Source organism: Ylistrum balloti, unplaced genomic scaffold (genome assembly GCF_031769215.1).
Source record: "Ylistrum balloti isolate Yb309-2 unplaced genomic scaffold, AGI_CSIRO_Ybal_v1 Utg370186, whole genome shotgun sequence".
In the NCBI taxonomy this organism is placed as follows: Eukaryota; Metazoa; Mollusca; class Bivalvia; order Pectinida; family Pectinidae; genus Ylistrum; species Ylistrum balloti.
Window position 1 is genome coordinate 912,122 of NW_026782169.1, and position 19,571 is coordinate 931,692.

At 35.6% G+C, this 19,571-nt stretch overlaps 2 protein-coding genes across 2 annotated transcripts; one reads left to right on the top strand and one right to left on the bottom strand.

The window, feature by feature from the left end:
• On the bottom strand, positions 1-5,229 carry LOC132551206 (Y-box factor homolog). Its single transcript, XM_060215320.1, has 7 exons — positions 5,094-5,229; positions 4,687-4,750; positions 3,690-3,723; positions 2,408-2,497; positions 1,912-2,049; positions 1,225-1,614; positions 1-887 (listed from the first exon to the last, which is right to left on the bottom strand). The coding sequence occupies exons 1-7, from the start codon at positions 5,149-5,151 to the stop codon at positions 771-773; spliced, it is 891 nt and encodes a 296-aa protein (XP_060071303.1). The 5' UTR covers positions 5,152-5,229; the 3' UTR covers positions 1-770.
• Positions 5,230-11,170: 5,941 nt separating this feature from the next.
• LOC132551231 (neurotrypsin-like) lies at positions 11,171-19,342 on the top strand. The gene is made up of 6 exons (XM_060215345.1): positions 11,171-11,270; positions 17,490-17,637; positions 17,932-18,104; positions 18,335-18,482; positions 18,796-18,962; positions 19,278-19,342. Exons 1-6 carry the CDS (start codon positions 11,171-11,173, stop codon positions 19,340-19,342), a joined length of 801 nt encoding a protein of 266 aa, XP_060071328.1.
• The last annotated feature ends 229 nt before the right edge of the window (positions 19,343-19,571 follow it).

Genomic DNA, 19,571 nt, shown 5'->3' on the forward strand with positions numbered 1-19,571 from the left:
TTTTTTTTCAATGCAGATGTTTATTTCATGCACAATTTTGTCTTTCAGACGTAAAAATTTCATTCGCCGCCTGGGTTTTTTTTCTTGGATCTACACAGAAACTGGATGTAGACCTCTGTGAGAAATTTCAATTATTAAGCACTATCAAATAACATTGGTATCATAATAAAACGTGCAACACCAAGTCAGTCAACTTTAATCTATTCCAATATTTGCCATATTTTGTTAAATAGTTTCTTCAAATATGTTTGGAATTGAAATGCACTTCATTCCGCTTTCTTTTTTTGTTAAATATTAGTATAAAAATTCTTTTGTTCCTTGTATAATTTTTTCTTTTTTTTTCTTTTTTTGTTAATTTATTGTGTAAAAGTCACACAAACAACTTTTCTCTTCAGTTCATCGTCCGAGTCAAAGTCATCAACTTTTCTCTTATGTGTGCCATCAGAGACAAATTTTCAACCTTTCTCATCTGTTTGTCTTCGGAGGAAAAGTTATCTATATATATATATCATTCATGGCATGTTATTTTTGCATAGTCGAGTGAGTTGGTGTTTCTTCCTACACACAAAAGAGAACATTTTTAGACCTGCCGCTATCTGCTCCTGCGTTGGTTACGTCAAGTCGGCCATGTCAAGATTTTAAATACATAAGGAAAAAGGCCATGTGATTAAAGCAATACACAGATGCAGGATTCTAGACTGCTGGACTACAAAGGTTTATCATAATATGTTCTTGGATGGTGATGCAAGATGGTTGCCGGCGAGAGATGCTTACTCGACCTGCTCTCCTCCATCATTTCGTTCATCTCCTGCGCCTGAGGATTCAGCACCGGCATCGTTAGAATCTCCTCCCTCCTGGCTGTTGGTTTCTTGGTTATCTTTGTTTATCTACAATTAAACAATTAATCTTTAGACAATACCAACTTTTGGCCAAGAAGCCAGTTTTCCACAAAAAACTTATTTAACTTAATTCAACTCCCTCATATTTTTTTTATTTCAGCATTACAATAGCTGAATTTTTCAACAATCATTAATCATTTACTCGACTTAAAACTGACAAAATTTTTGTCAGGAATGATCAATTTTTTTTAATCCCAACTCCTAACCTTTGATGCTTAAAGTTCAGAACATGTAATATAAAGCAAAGCAATATTCCTTATATATTTTCTCTGAAAACAATACAATTTCATAGCAAAAATGTTCATTTTCACTTTATCAGACTTACCCTCTTCCTTGAGTTTCCACGGCCTCTGCCACGCCCCCGACCGCCGCGTCCTCTTCCTCTATAAGGACGGCCCCTGAATGATCCGTCATCCTCACCACCCTGGCCATAGTACCTTGGGTTTCGTGGTTGGTAGAATCGGTAGCCAAAGGGTCGACGACGACGACGGAATTGATCATCCATGTACTGCCCGTCCTCTTCTACCATCTGTCCCCCATGGTTCTGGTACCTTGGGGGTGGTCTCAGTGGGCCCCTGCGGTAATTGCTCCCACGGAAGTAACCACGGTAACCACCAAAGTATCCTCCACGGTATGGCCTTCGTCGAGGTGGTCCTGCGGGGCGCCTCTGTCTCTCTTCCCCTTCTTCTGTTTCTTCTCCCTCACCACCCTCACCCTGAAGAATACGAAGGTTCCAAATCACAACACACACAGAATCAGAATCATATGATAACGGACATGGTTTACATTCCATTTGTATCTCAGTGACAAGACAGCAGAAAATTAAGGTGGACTTTTTGTGTAGCTTTCTGTACTGACTTAACTCATGTTAATTCAGTGACAAGACAGCAGAAAATTAAGGTGGACTATTTGTGTAGCTTTCTGTACTGACTTAACTCGTGTTATTTGAATGAGATGGAGCTAGAGTAGTTTAGGGTGTAAATTGGAAATGAGAACCAAATTCGAGACTTACATTGCGAGAGTAAGGTGGGAATCGACGGCCTCCAGGTCCTCCTTTGTAGTAGCCACGATAACGACGGCGATCAGCAGCATACTTGCTGCCCTGGACAGGATTGCCCTCAGGTCCAGTCACATTGGATGCCTCATTTCCCTGCAGCAGAAAATAACTTTTATCATTTCACACACTCATGTCAAATCTCATTTAAATGATCAGCAAACAGGACAATTTTAGTTTAACTGAAATATTTTATTCCAAATCCTGCAAACTTAGTATAATATGTTTAAATGTATAATTTTATAATGATATAATATAGACGTAAAACATATTTAAACTTGTTAGTCCGCAGGCTGATTTAGTTGACAACAAGTACAGTACAAACCATATATTAATTGAATAATAGATCTTGGTACAGAACCCACAAAAAATCTAGTCAGGATATCTATTGAGTTAGCGGCAGTGTATGCCTGTTTGTATCATTTATTGATATATTGTTGAAATCCAGTTTTACCTTTTCTCCTTCTACGACATCAAACTCGACTTTCTCACCATCACCAACACTTCGGAGGTATTTACGAGGGTTGTTCTTGGTGATGGCAGTCTGCAAATAAGAAACAATGTCATTGAATCAATGTGTGTAAAGATCAGTTCATAATTGTACACAATGTAAAGAAAAACATCCCCTGTTCCTTTAAAGCTGCAACTACAGCTTTTTCTTTTCCAGGGAAGTTCAATAGCTAAAATATTAACTAAAATGGATTTGGAACCTCGTCAAATGCCATGGAAAAAAAACCCTGCATTTCTACCAGCACTGGTTCACTGTTTTAAAAGGCCTGATCCCCAAATAGAACTTGTGGTGTGCTGATTAACAAAAGTAACTGATGATTAGTATGCCGCTTTGCTACCATTTGATCAATAAAATTTTCGCATATTGATCTAAAACCCATTTTCAAACATGGATGTTTTCCATTACAGGGATTAAAATAAACAAATTTTATGGATAGAAAAACTCTAGTACTCCCTAAGTGGTTTGTTTTCCCCTCTATATAAACAAAATTCTCTATCATGGAAATGTATTGAAAACATAACAAAATAAGGAAAATTTTTTCACAAATAGCTATTTTGTATATTTTTAATTAACATATTAGCAAATTGTGCAACCATGAAAAAGAGGTATGATTCTAATTTAAATAGTGACATATTTCATTTGTGTAATATTCATGTATGTCTTGTATATTGATCACAGCTCTTGAAAACTACCCAAATGGGCTGTGCAAAATTTCTGAAATAGCTTTTTTTGAATGGGTAGTACTTCCTGTCTTCTAGATTAACAATGCATGGTGTTTTTATAAATGAAAAGTGTAATGTTAGCATAGCTGTTTTTCAACTACTTTTTTTTCTGTTTGAGTTCTGTAGGTTTTGTTATCAAACATTTGGAAATTGGAAATTGGAAATTAATTGATGTTAAACTTGTGACTTGCCCATCAGTTTTATATTGGTTTTCCAGTCTAGTGCTTTAGATTTTTCAAATCAGTGTGTATCACATTTACATGTAGCAAACATTTTAACAATCTAAAAGACAGCTTGTAGGAGTTCAATGGTTTTTTTTAAACAAATCACACAAATCAATTATCAAAATAATGATAATAAGAAAAAAAATCTGGAATAATCTGTTTAAAAAAAAAAAAAAGTCTAGAATTGGTAACAAAGATTGATGATGAATTGGTTATGGAAATTGACAATGAATTGATTACGGAGACTGATAATGAATCTGTGTATCACTTCATTCTTACCTGATGGACAAATACATCTTCTTTGGTGTCATCTCTATGAAACAAAAGAAAGATAAGTTCAATGTGTGTTTCTACACAAAAATAGTTATCTAGTATTGTCAAAATTATCAGAAAATTGTTGATAATTCATGGATCCCACAACAATATCTTTGTCATTTTCCAGAAAAACATCACCGTCTGAATTTCACTTACTCATAATCATAATAAGATGCTATAAGGAAATATAGTCATATAATTTCTTTCATTAAAAAATAGTTTTCAAAAAACAAATCTGAGAGAAATTAAGAAAACAAATGCATATAAAATAATTCTTTTATCTATTTTTCACATCACATTAAATTTAACTTGCTAGCAAAATCTGTCATGAACTGAAACATATATAGATCTGTTATAACTATACCAGCTCATGGCATCATTTAAGTTCTTTTGAGATTTTCTAACACAATAAAAGTTAATTTAAAGCATGGGTTTGAAATCAAATATTACCACTGAGATGTCTAACAGGCACTTCTTCAATATTAAAAAAGAAGTCCTGTGGCAATTTTAGAAATATGAATTTGATCACACCTCTACACTTTTCTATGTCCAAGTTTGTTATAACATTTGAGTTTTTCGTGATCATTTTACACTCCATCACACACTTGACTGAGTCAACCCTTATGCCTATAATGATAAGATACTGTACTGTATATCAATTTGCACTTTACACCCGAAAAGGGGGTGTGGCACATTATGAATCTGTAGACAAAATAAAATATATAAACATGGCTATTCAAAATCCCACAGATTGTGATGTTTGCAAGCATAGACACATTGTATTGCTAACAAACACATTCAGTCTTCACTCGAGCAAAACAGCCCTATTCAAGTTTATTCACGTTTCACGTGATCGCACTGGTATGGAGAGGGGGGTGTCGGCATGGACGGAAATTTTATATTGGAAACCATGGAACTAAAATAAATAAGATATATATTATAGAAAATGAATAATAATCACCTGTTAATGAAGCCATATCCGCTTTTGACGTTGAACCATTTTACTGTGCCGGTAACTTTCGTCGCTGTGAAATAAAACACGAGACTAGATTCATGACCTAAAAAAACCACATGGTCGCTCGTCGAGATGGAACATGCCGGGTGAGAAAAAAAATCTGAATGCTAGCAATTTTGGGTAAAAACACACAAAATGAATAAAAATATTAAAGTCAACCATACCAATATACACAAATACTAATGTGTACCACAAACAAAAGACTTAATATATCAAATTTATCGAAATATCTTCACTCACGCTAAACCTACGAACATGGTCTCGATCGACCACGCGGTGACCCAGTTTCGCAGACATCCCAAGTATTTCGCGTTTTTCTTCGTTTTCTGATCAATTTGACACACAAAACTTACCGATGACATTTTTCTTAGGTTCTTCCTTTTCCTCCGGTTGTTTTTCGGAATCGGACATGGCCTCTGATGGTAATAAAGGTGTTACAAATTGTCCTGTTGGTAACTGGACTTCCTTGCTCTTTCCCTTTGTTCTTCTCTCTCACCCTCGGTAAGTTTGTGACCCCCGTATTACAGCTTACGCGTTGTTGATTGGCTGAAACATAAAACGTCGCAAAAATACTCTATTGCGATTGGTCAATCATTCCAGATGAAAATGTTGATACAAAATACGAATCAACACTATAAAACGAATTATTTTATTTGCTATTCTTATATTTGTTGTTTCTTGTAGACTAGTATTAACTATTTTTATGTTTGACATGCAATCTGAATGGTATCATAAAAAAACGAGAAGTTTGTTTGGACACTTTTACGATGAACACGTAGTAAGTGCAAAAACACACCCTCCCAAGAACCCTGTGTACAGCAGCCTTATATATGTTACATAATTGCATAACACTTAAAATGTTACATTGTCCAATTGCCAATCAATGTACATATTGTATTGTATTGCTGTATATATTCACCCCCTCCCCCTAACCCAGAATAAAAGAGAATGTTTTTTCGTTAAAGTTTAAAGGAGTTTCACTTAAGTGAAAAATAAAATAATGCAAACAATTATTTCAACTCAAGGTAAAAACATTTTCAGACAACTGAGTCAAAGTGAAATAGAAAAGATAATAAAAGTAAATGTAACTTACTTCCCTTAAGGCAAAAATAAAAATTCTAAACAAAAAAGTACTTTGTGAATACATAATGCTACTATCATATCGTTACTATGTTCTGTTGGTTGTCCAATACTGTGATGAATGTATATTGGTTTGGAAATACCAAGGTGGAACTGAGCGAAACGTGAAATATTATGGAATGGATATATTTGAGACTTTGATATGCAGACTGGATGGAATAGAGGAACAGATCAAAACTGTAAATGGACAGCAGTATAACTTATCTGTGTTTTAAATCCTGTCTTTTCCTGTCCCTAATCTCACCTCTATATTTCTAGCACCCTCTTTATTAATTTTCTCCTCCTATCATCTATATTTGTAGTCTTCACTCTTCATAGGTAATTTATATATTTTGTTTTCATGTGATTCCTCTGTAAAATATTCCCGTATTTATTGATTTAGGAGAGGACTAAATGAATTGATATAAATAGTGTCCGATACTTTTTTTATAAACAATAAATATGTTTAAAACATAATGTTAAATTATTTTCAATTAAGTGAATTTATCCTATTATTAAGTCTAATATAACGGTCAAAGCAATCTGAAGGTTACATTTTCTCCTATCAACCACACTTACCTAACTGTTTGTTCAATTTCACTTAGGTGAAAAAGGGTTTTCACTTCAGACGTGAAGAATAAAAATATATTAGGGCTAATAAAATTTATTTCACTTATATGGAATTCTTTTTCACTTAAGCGAAATATAGCATAATGTACAGAAGTTTATTTACCTTAAACAAAAAAAAATAATAATAACAAAAAAAAAAAAAAAAAACAAAAAAAAAAACAAAAAAGAATTTCATATAGATGAAATAAATTGAGAGCACATAAAAATGGTATTTAAAAAAGTTCAATATATTATAAGTATACAAAAACAACGTCAACTCATCTCATTCTAGCACAGAAGTGATAAACAAGACAACTTTGATATTCACTTGAAAATCATCATCATTTACACACATCGACTTACAACGTAATACATATATATTGGTATACAGCTCCCCTCCTCCTCCTCCTCCTCCTCCTCCTCATTCACACAACTTGGTGGTGTACATTTCTCCATAAGAGGAGATAGGATTAAATATTAAAATGGCTTCCTCTAGGAACCTTACTTGTTACATTCCGTCTTTCCATACAGAGCACATTGAATATATAATACATATATTATATAATTACGTATATACTAGGTATTTAAATATATATTTGTTTTATCAAGAATGGCATAGATTCATGATGACGTGTGAGAAACCTAGTTCTAAAAAATATACATATTTATCCGGTGAATGACCGGATTGTAAATTTTATGTATTTGAATGTTGTTATTATTGATCTCAGCTCAAAAGCAAAATCTTCGTATATTTAATGTGAAGGGTTTAAATAAAGCCTCTAACAACACGGACTTTGAATGAGAGTTTGGACTTTACCATATTTCCAAAATAAATGTAAAAATGTTTCCATGGTTACAACTGGAGATTGCAGAGAGGACTATCTTTTAGCTTTGCTTTAAAATGACTATTTTTTTCATTTATTTATTTTTTACAAGTTTGTACTTGTAACTAAAATATGCCGAACGACTCCAAATTGTAACCGTCGACAGAGAAATTCCAGTTCTAAGTGACTTGTAAAGGTCGTGTGTATATGTTTTACCAGTAAAGTCAAGAATATGTCCTTACATTTCTTTGACCTTACATATAGATGTGAGAGATTTCTTGTGTTAAAAATGTCACAAAATGTTTTGAACATTTCTCTTTTTTTTATTTAAAGTAAAACAAAACTGGCTTGTGGAACGGGACGAGTCGGTTCATGCTCCCTGATGTCAATTTTGTAAACATTTCTTAAATGTTGAGGCTATTTCAGGATATATAAGAAAATCATTATTAATGTTACATTTTAAAAATGAATTCATCAACGAAAAATGGTATTGGTATTGAAATCCTTAATAAATCCCACAATTATATATATATTTTCTAACCTCCACCATCAATAACAAAATTGGTGTGTCATATAGTTTGTAAGAGTGACCTCCCTTTAAGTGTTTGTGTGTTATCTGAATATTTCTCATCTACACCAATTCTCTGATTCATCTTTCCATTGACATAAATTAGTTTTAGATAGTTTCTTCCAATGTTTTTAAAGTTTATCCAACTTTAATTATCTTACCGAAATAAAAAAAAAATCTTTTTGTATAGAAGCAGACACATTCTTTTAACTTTTAACTTTTATGGATATGGAGCGTTTTAAAACCACCATGATCACGCTGTTGTATAAAATTTATTTCTAGACTCATACGAAAAAGAATTAACGGCCATCTTTTTTAGGGTCGTCCGCACTGGGTGGAGACATCGATAAGTGGTTGAATTTAATAAAATTAAATGAATTTTCCCAATCTCAGATAAATTGTTATATTTCGCATCAAAATAAAATCAAAATTCATCTTGATCATTTCATGAATGTTGAAACTAAAATAAATTCTTAATAAAATTAACGTCACTTTCTCTCATTATAAATCACCGTCAGTAAAAAAAATGTCCGTTCTGGTACCCCTTATCCTTGCTTTATAAAAACATAGCTTCCGTAGGGGACTGGGGTCCCTTCTCCTTCCTGTATAATACATAGCTACAACAGGGGACTAGGACCCCTTCTCCTTCCTGTATAATACACAGCTACAACAGGGGACTAGGACCCCTTCTCCTTCCTGTATAATGTATAGCTACAACAGGGGACTGGGGCCCCTTCTCCTTCCTGTATAATACATAGCTACAACAGGGGACTGAGGCCCCTTCTCCGTCCTGTATATTATATAGCTACAACAGGGGACTGGGAAACCTTCTCCTTCCTGTATAATACATAGCTACAACAGGGGACTGAGGCCCCTTCTCCTTCCTGTATAATACATAGCTACAACAGGGGACTGGGGCCACTTCTCCTTCCTATATAATACATAGCTACAACAGCGGACTGAGGCAAATGTCTGTTGATGACTCTTTCTAAGCCTTCTACTGTTGTGATGACCATCTCATACAGCAGCAATGGCCTAGTCAAGCGGGAAAGCCAGCCATTCTGAAATATCCAGACCTTGAACTAGCCAGGTAACCCTGTCTTGTCAGTGTTCCTCATTCCCACAGCCGTCTGCTGTTCTAGTCTTCTGATGCTGCTAGTGTCGCGAAGGCTGTCATCATACTACGTTCTCAGACGTTTGGTAGGGTTGTCAACTATCAATCATATGGTCTATCCCTTCTACTGTCAGCTGGAACTATGTGGTTATCTTTCCCTACCCGATGATGAGGCGTCTTGACATCCTTTTCCACGGTGCTGTCACCTGCAAAGCAGTCAGGACCCACGGCGCTTGGACATGGGTTCCTGTTGTGATAGTCCATAAAAACCTCTGCTTGGTGGTTGTCTGATGTTGGTATTTGGCTTTTGGCCACTAGTCTCCCTCTCTCCTGCCTTTATCAGCACGATCACCCCCATTACGAAGAGGATGACTGATATAGTGCAACTTGTCATGATTTCCTTCTCTAATTTCTGCCATAAAGTCGTGAAGTCTCTAACACAGAATCTTAGTTGTGTGCTGCTATAGTAGCTGGTGATCATTCTCTGTATATAGTCTGGTACATGTTAAAGTTAAAAAGACATGGCATGGCAAAGAGATGACGAAATAGTATCATAATACCAAGCGTCACTTACAACATGCCCGGTATTTACAGGGCAGGCGTCATTCGATCAAGTTTAATACATATGTAACAGAGGTCATTATTTATTTCAAAGCCTCCGCTAGGAATCGAACCCGGGACACCTGGCTTACTAGTCTGGCGTCCAACCAATCGAGCTAAAGAGAAGCTCTCTCTATTTCGGCTAGTAGTTTACTAGGGTTACACATAGAAAGCTTGCAAAGTGTGCAAGTAATATAGTGCTAGTTTTTAAATATTGTTTTACTTTTATCAGCAAAAAAAGGAGGGGAAAAAAGAAAGAAAAAAATACAGAATAATTAATATGAATGGCTTTGTTTTAGTATAAATAAATAAATGGACCGATCTGTGTTGTCGTAGTTTTGTCATTGGTAAATTCATTTTACCCTTATTGCTCTGGATGTCATGCGATGGATCTCCTGTATGTTGTTCAGTGAGGCAGCCACCAGCTGCCCCAAGGGGATCCCGCCTCAAAATGATCCATGTAGTTCACGGGACAAACACAGCAAGCAAACAAAGAAAACCAAAACATAATCTAACAACTTAACACACACTGGTAAGTTTTTCTTGTGTGTTGGATAGGAAAAAATCACACCGATATAAGACACACAAGATGGTATTTCTCTCCATAAATTGCAGCAAATATGTTTGTTGTTCCGCATGAGTTGAATATGTTTTCGGGAAATTAATTTCGTATTACTCGTCAATGCGATACAATATTGTGTATTGAGTTGATGTTTGAATTAAAGAAGTTCCTCTCCTTTACAGTACAGGTATAGTATTTTGCTTATCTATTTATCACTATGATCACCTTTGTTCATGTGAAATGCTTATCTAAACTGTACAATGACAGACTAGCACAGACAAAGGAGTTTTACACAACCAACAGACATCATGGTTTTAGTCAAGATGGTAAATGACATTTTTCTTTATCTAATTTTAAGCTTTACCATGTAATATGTTATTATCAAATTATTACATGTTTCAGGGATGCAGAGAACGAAAGTGAAAGTAACCCCTCACTTTCGCGCTTTGGAACCCTAGAAATCTTCATGCACAACACCTTGTGTATAAGACGAGAATACTAATTTGTAAATTCGATGTACATCAAACGAATTCGAGTTTGCATCACTGTATTTTGTACAGGATTTGAAGTTGATATCGCTCCTTTATAATCTTCTAAAGGAGACTATCATTCTGTGATTGGTCATTTTTTCTCCTGAAACCCGCTCTAGACCTATCAAATTACTTCGCCTGCGCCTTCATTTCGATATGAAATATTCCAGGGATGCAGAGAAGGACAATGATCGTAACCCTTTGGGTATTGAGGATGTGCGAACAGTTTTCTGTATGCTACCACTGAGAATTATTTGTTAACAGTTGCACGGGTTTGGTACATACATCTTATTCCTTTCATTTTCGGGTCATTGTACTTTGCATATATCTTTGTATCACATTTTGAATAAAGGTTATTTCACATTTGTTTTTCCACAGATACCACTGGCATGTACGACATTAATTCTAACACTAATTTCGCCTTATGTGTCCTCCAACGTGAAAATACCACCACAAACAAAGCACACACCCATTGTCACTGATTCAAGCGATGTGAAACACAGGATGGCGTTTGGACGGTCTAATCGAAACTGGCATCCGCTCTTCAGTCAGAACCCGGATAATCTCGAGCCCGCCTTTAACCCAGGACCTTTTCAACCTATGGGTAATGTCTTTTTTGAAGGAGGCAACACTGGAAACCATCAATCTTTTAATAATAACTTTGGAGGAGAAAACTGCATGCTGTGCCCTCGGCAGGACAAACAAATGTGTGTACATTTCTTTGCTGGAAGCATGTGCGACCTTTTTGTCAACTTGTGTTACCCTTACTTAAACGATCATGTTGAAATCTTTGGGGCGACTTATCTCCGGATAGATTTGTCTGAACGGAACGGGCGGGTGAGATGAGTTTTTTTTTAAATTAAGATTTGAAAAGTCATTTATGATTAATTATACAGTATACAGAATGTGATGGAAGAATGTGTTTCATGAAAAAAGTTCAACATTAGTCCAACAAACGATTTGACACACTGACAACCTGAAAAATATGAATCAAACTGTTGTGTAGATTTTTTTTTATTTCAGAAAAAAATCATATTTGAAAGAGCATTGCTGATTCGCTTATCTAACTGAAAAATGGTTGCATTGTTAATTAACACCGGTCGTTATTTTTACAAAATAAGAAAGAAATAAAATAAATAAATAAATAAATAAATTGATAAATAAACAGTAAGAAAAAAACATATCTAACTTAATATTATACACAATAATGCAGGATATGTCAATATTAATGGTAACCACAGATCACAGATCCCGAATTGTTTAAGACTTACTCTTTCAGATACAATTAACTATTTAAATGATCAACAGTATTATAGGTCAACCATTTCCTTAGCGCGTCTTAACTCAGAATAGGACATTCACATTTGTTATATCGTTACTGTTTATTATCTATACCTTTCTACTAAGTCTGAAATTCCAGGTGTTTGGCCTAGTTACCGGTCAACATCTCGATGTTGACTGATTACGTCACAGCTCATTACTGTTCGGTACTTCCCGGTTGTTACAATTTCCGCCATCTAGCAACAATGCCCCCAACCCTACCCCATCTCATATGATGTTGTCTTCTCATTTATATTTATCTATAATGTTTCGTTTTCTTAGATATCAACGGTTAAAGGTATAACAAACCACTTGTATGCTGGATTTTCGGTCAACATGTGTTATGTTGAACCCTCGTACCAAACTGTTGCCTTCGGCCTCAGGCGAAAGTTGAATCCTCTGGTTTAACATAACACATGTTGACATCACACCCAATCAACAAATGTATAATATTTCCATGAACAAAACTAATGTAATGATTTATAAACAGTCTGCCTGGGCGATGAGGTCAACTGCGGAGTGGCACTGTGGTAAGGACAAAATGTTTTCTTTCTATTTCACCTACTAAACCTACAGTACCCCTGCTGATGAGCGTTTTATGCTATGGATAAAATAACATTGCATTCTACAGAGATTTTGTATGAATTCCCGACCCACAGACCATATCTATGTCAAGAAGTGTAACTCGAGAGAAGAAAAAACTTTTTTTCAATTATTTTTTTTTAGATAACGCAAGGTGTCGAATATCTTAGTAACATATACATAACCGTGATAAGAAATATTTTATCTTTCCAATGAGTGTTTGATGGACGAGATTGTACAAACCAAGTTATGACTTCGGAATTCGGAAATATAGGTCGAAATGGCTTGGTAGACGTCTACCTGTCCGGATGAAACACGATCTTGTCTCAAGGCACCATAACAGGGACTGATCCAGGATATCGGATTAGAGGATCGCATTTTTAAACGAGCGTTAATTTTCGTTTGTAAGAATAAAATTTATGCTTAAGTACAATTACCATATAAGGTAGTTGTTTTTTACAAGGGCCACAATCCAATATGGCTGACATTTTTTTACCATTCACTCATCTACCTTCTTTATTATTGTTTGCGAGTATAGATGGAATTATCTAGGTATAGAAAGTGATATTAACACAGCTTACGTTTATAAAGAACACATATATTTATACTATTTTCTTTCTAACAAGTTGCATACATAATGGCAGCCCCACGCACAGTATCGTTACGGGTGCGCATACGTGAACATAAGCATATTTGGATCGGTAAGACGATTGACAAGATCGGGTAGGATTATGTCTTGTAACATATATATAATTCAATTTCAATTTGCCGTTAAAATATCTTGTGATGATTTATTTTTGGCCATTTCAAACAAAACAATGAAATTAACACCATTAAAACGGCCTTTTTATTCCTCGATCCTGTAAATTCTCGCTCAATCCTGTAATTAGTTAATCGCATTTGTAGCAATACAGTTGACCCTATTATCACTTGCTTTACACCAGATCTTAAATGAACATTTCACTTTTATTTCAAAATCTCATCGGATCATTTAGTTTTCTATATTTCATAAGATTGCAATCAGCTGGACAGCTCGTGTTTTGAACAATAGCTAAGCTGCCAACAGTCTTACATAATCATATTGATCATGTTAATGTAAATCCATTGTTTTCTACTGTAGTCGTTAACAAAATTCTTTTTCGAAGCAATTAATTTGAAGCAAGTTTATATAATTAGAAAATACGTATCGAAAGAAAGTATTACCCTTCCAATTCGGTTCCGACCCCAAAGTGGGAAATGAAACAATATTTTGCTTCATAACGCTGCTCTTTCTAAATGCTTGAAGCCATTTCAACCAAATTTGGTCTGAAAAATGATTGGAAATGGGTTATCGTTTCTTAAATTCAGAAAGTGAATCCGACCACTGGGAACCTGGAGGTGGGCGGGGCCCGAAATGGGAAAGTTAGTCAATATTTTGCTTCAAAATGCTGCTTTTCCTTAATGCTTGATTAGAATTCAACCAAATTTGACCTGAGACATCACTGAGGATGGACAATTATTTTGTTTAATTCAGAAAGTTGATTCGACCCTTAGTAACCTGGGGGCGGGCGGAACTCCAAATGGGAAAGTTAGTCAATATTTTGCTTTAAAATGCTACTCTTCATTAAGCCTTGACTGGGTTTTAACCAACTATGGTACGAAACATCATTGATGAAGGAAAAATCATTTCATAAATTCAGAAAGCTGATCTGACCCCTAAGGACTTGGGGATGGTGCCCCCAAAGGGGAAGTTAGGCAATCTGTTGGACCATAACGCGACTCCGTTTTTACGCCTGAGTAAAGTTCAACCAATTTGGCATGTGTTGCAGTGGTGATATCAAACATGCATGAAGTAATCCTCTGATCAACTCGTGTTTCATTCACACCAATGGGAAAATATTTGGAGTTCGATTTGTGAAGGGAAAAAAGAGATAAACGTTGTTATTTTTCAGTCTGATCAAAACGTCATCATGGTAACCGCAGTAGCCATATTTGTAACCTGATTGTGCTACTGCTTTTCATAAACAGAACCTAAAATTTATGATCGTCTGTTACTTTCAAGGAATGTTCAAAATTTGAATTCATCAGATGTGTCAGACCACCAACAGTGAATCCTGTGGTTTCTTCATCCGTTTGTCAATTGTCAGATGACTGTTAAGGGCCAAAGCTCTCATGTTTGCTTTAACTGCTACTGGTTAACAGTGTCACCAGGTCAAAGGTCAAGGTTACATTTTAACTAGAATATATTTTTATTGGCAAATACTTTGATATGCTATTATTACATATCATCAAATTTCTTAAATAAATTTGATAGCTTAATCCAGATAGAGAAGGATTTGATAACTTAAAAGCTAACTTTCAGTTCTCCTTTATATTTGATTTATAAAAACTGAAAAATTATTCTTCATCAGAATGTTTAATTCGCTATAATATAATTTGCTCGCTCTAGGAGAAATAGCGAAAATATTTATCCTTGAAAATGACCAGTCATACAGTAGTCACTGTTAAAGCTGTATAAAGTCTTTAAACATCTTTATGTATTTAAAGTCCCAATCTCTATCACTTGTAAACGAGATATTTTTATCATCCTCAAATTTTCTTGCATAAAAAGCCACGGGAACAATTTTTTCTCTAGGTTTTGTCAGGACCTCTCTCAAGTTTGTATAAATATCCGGAAAGGTTTGAAGAAACGCTCATTGTTTAACTTCCGTTTCCTTTAACGTTTCTAGAAATGGGAAATGTGTGACTGGTTGTGTTAACGAGGATCTGTCGTGCAGAAAAAAAAATGATATGTGTACTGCCTTTAAAATGGACCTGTTGATGCTTATCGAGCCACGTCGCTAGTAGAATGCTTTGTTGGTTTAAACAGTCAACGGAAACATACTGCTGTCTATCAAAATGTGTTGAAATACATAGTACATCAAGTAAGCGATGTATAAGCGATTCGCACTATTATGGTTTAGCTGAATACTATAATGACAATGAGATGAGAACAGTACACCGTATCTTGCTTCCAAACATTTAAATAAAGGACAGTGAAGTCTATATAGAAGATAAGTAAAACCCCTCAAGCATGAACAAAATACAGACAACAGCGATGACTCTACACAAAGACTTATAAATAAGCTGTGTTAATCGTTCCTTTTTAAATGACGATGGACAGTGCGTATCATTCAACAACATTCAGACTTTAGGTTATTGATGTACAGAATGGTAACTAGCCATGTATATATTGTTTACACATTTGATATCCATGTTTATTTGAAAGCATCATACCTCCGTAAATGATAATAATGAGAAACGATTTATGTAATCAATAATTTAACATATCATTAGATATGTCTTGATATCACTTAATCGAATTATTGATATAATTTTTATTGATATCGATTTTCATCGGCTAATTGTCAAAGCGGTAGGATTATCGCAGTGCAATGTAACCACGGTAAAGCGTTTAAATGTTTAATCACCTTTACATAGAAAGACAAAGGAGAAAAAGTAAGCGGATGACAAGTATTAGTCAAGATTTCAGCGTATTAACATTTCGTTATGAAATTTATCTGCTTGTCGGTTCTAGTTTCATGACGTCGCTTCGTGTCTGTCAATTGATCTATTTTTGATTTATGATATACCTCTTTTCAAAATGTAAAAATGGCCATAAAGCCCCGAGTGCTTTAGAATCATAGCATAGAATTGTTCTGTGATATATTTCATGTTAAACATTTGTGTTGCATGTCTTATAATCAGCGACGCCGACTTCTGGAGTAGTAGCGAGTTCCACACCCACTACTACCTCTAGCACAACAACAAAAACAACAACAACAACAACAACAGCAACAACAACAACAGTCACAAACCCACCCACCACGTCCCCGAAAGGTATTTGACTCTTTTGATCTCACTTCATAGATTATATTCAGTTAAAAATGAATTGTCTGTTAGGGCTGATTGATAAGTTGTGAGCCTCATATCAAGGATTTGACTTTTGGCGGACATATTGCATTATTTTTCAACATAATCTCCTTCCGTATCTACACACTTTTACCAGCGATGTTTAATGGCCCCAATGCCACTTTTACAGAAGTCCTTTTCTTGACCTTTTTCAATCTTGAAAATAGATTAAAGTCTGATTGAGCGAGATAAGGTGAAAAAGGCGGATGTTCAATCAATTCAAAGCCACAATCGTTAATGGCAGTCATGGCAATGGCAGACTTGTGAACCGGGGCATTGTCCTGGCGAAACAACGCCTTTTTAATAAACTTTCTGCGGCGCTTAACATCAATATTTATTTAATATTTTCTCTTAACCATGTTTCATTTATTGTCACAAACCTCTACAGAAAGTTAGTGTGTTTCTGATGAAATGTCAGAAGTCTTGGTACCCAACGGACTGAGAGCTTTCTCAATGAAAGACGTTCCGTATGAATGCAATGTTCTCTTTCCTGTGAAATCCCAACTGTACTGGATATATATCTCTGTATAACTCGCCTGTCAACCATAACAATACCATGGACTTTATTGACCATTTCTGGGGTTGAAACGGTAACAGGCTTTCTCAAAGGGCCTACATGCCGCCCTGAAATTCCGTCATCCACCTTCTCTCCCTGGCATGGGCATCAATCCCTATTGTTTCTACCACATCATGGATATCCTTAGGGGCGCTTCCGCGATTTTGTCCATTTTGCAAAACTCACTTGCCTGATTTCTTTAGAGTGATACCTCTTCAACCGACATGGACTGACCAAATGACACCAATCTTTGCGTATGTAACCTTATGTAGTCAAGAAATAGTAGAGCTGAAAAAGGACACCCCTGCTTAATTACTTCAATACATGGCTTACAACTTATCAGTCAGCCCAAGCTTTTTAATAGTAAGAAATCTTTATAAGTATTTGCCAAGTTTTCAGTTGATGTTCATTTCCAATGTGATCGCGCTTATTAAGAATCGTTGAAGGTGCGTTTGGTGGATGGTCCCAATGCACGTGAAGGTCGGGTCGAGGTCCTACACAATGGTACATGGGGGACTGTTTGTGACGATAGCTGGGACGATGATGACGCAAAAGTTGTTTGTCGGATGCTCGGTTATGACACGTGAGTTTCTATCAATCTGTATGATGTGTATGTTGTGTTTCAAGAACACAATATATATGTGAATAGTTTGGGTAAAAATAATAACACACAGGTGGTTAGCACCTTTCAATATGAAAACATGTAACCAAATACAAATGTAAAGGGTTCAACAGCACAATGCAGCTTTAGATACTTGTCAGAAATGGTATTGGCCTAACAATGTGAAACAAAACAAAAAAAATTGTTTGCAAAGCATGTTTTCCTTAATGGACTGCATATAGTAAAATCTAATTTGACTTCCAATGTAATTCCAAGTGCCTCTGCTACACACATGTCCAAGGCTAGATATGGAAGTGGTGTTGGACCTATATGGTTGGACGAAACCCAGTGCACTGGTCAAGAGACTAACCTTGGTCAGTGTTCTATGCAGGCATATGGACGTGGAGATTGTGACCATACAGAGGATGCTGGAGTGATATGTCCAGGAGGCAAGAAGCTATTAATTTAGAGAGTTTTGTCTTTGTCGTGTTCGATAAAGATACATTTTATTGTATCTACATAAGATTCTGAAGTAAATTCCTGGTGCAGGCGATATCTAACATACAACCACACATGAAATTAGTGATTTATGAAGAACAGAAAAACTGCTTCAAAAGAATTCATGGGTATTAACTGATTTGAACACATCTAAATCATTATAAAAATCTTTACTCTTAAGAATCGTTGAAAGTGCGTTTGGTGGATGGTCCCAATGCACGTGAAGGTCGGGTCGAGGTCCTACACAATGGTACATGGGGGACTGTTTGTGACGATAGCTGGGACGATAATGACGCAAAAGTTGTTTGTCGCATGTTGGGATACAAGAGGTAACATTCCCAATACTATTGTTTAGAATGTTTATTTTCTATTGTGATATATTATTTAATATCGCTAATCACTTATCTGAAAAGACTGTTTAAAACTTACAGGAAAAAGATAAATCCTTTCTTTTTATCATTGTTCGTCAGCAGTTGAAAATGTCTTTCTCCCAAATCAAATCAAATATATTTGGAAAGCAAGCTTTGCAACATTAATGTACTCACAATTCTAATTGATCATTATAAAACGGAATTTACAAGAGTTCCAGATATAAACTTGTTCAGTTCATACATCCATCCACCGTTATCCATCAATCTTCAGTACTACGCACGCGTCCAAGGCTAGATATGGAAGTGGTGTTGGACCTATATGGTTGGACGAAACCCAGTGCACTGGTCAAGAGACTAACCTTGGTCAGTGTTCTATGCAGGCATATGGACGTGGAGATTGTGACCACACAGAGGATGCCGGAGTCATATGTGAACCAGGTAATACAATATTAACGTGTAAAAAATACCAGATTACGATCTCTTTCTGTAGCGAAATTCTAATTTGATAACGAAACATCACTTTCTTGGTTTAACCAGGCTCTACAGTTGATTGCCGATGAAGCAGAATACGCTAATCCTTCATGACCTGTGGTTAGTGCCTCCGTCTATAACTGGCAGTTGTTGATAGTTTGTTATCACTTCATCGATTGTGAGCCTGGATTAGGAGAAATATCTAATCCTCGGTCAAGTCTAAGACTCATATTTTGGCCACATTGAATTAATATATTTTATTTTTCTTTCTACAATTTCTAGTCCCAGATTGTCGATCTCTATTGTGTTTGATGAGTCCCAGTATTATGGATGTGAGTGAGAACTAAAGGATTATTTGCACTTGACCTTGGTATTCTTTGCCTGATCGCTCTTATTTTATACAAAGATGGTCTTACATGCGTTTGTGTGAGAGTGATTGAGATTTTTTCGTTATACAAGATATTATGCTTACTCATATAACTGAAATACATACCTCAATCAACAAGGACAGGTTTTCACCATACTGTATAATTAGGGTGATGATTTCTTTTGCAACATATCCCTTTCTGGATAGCA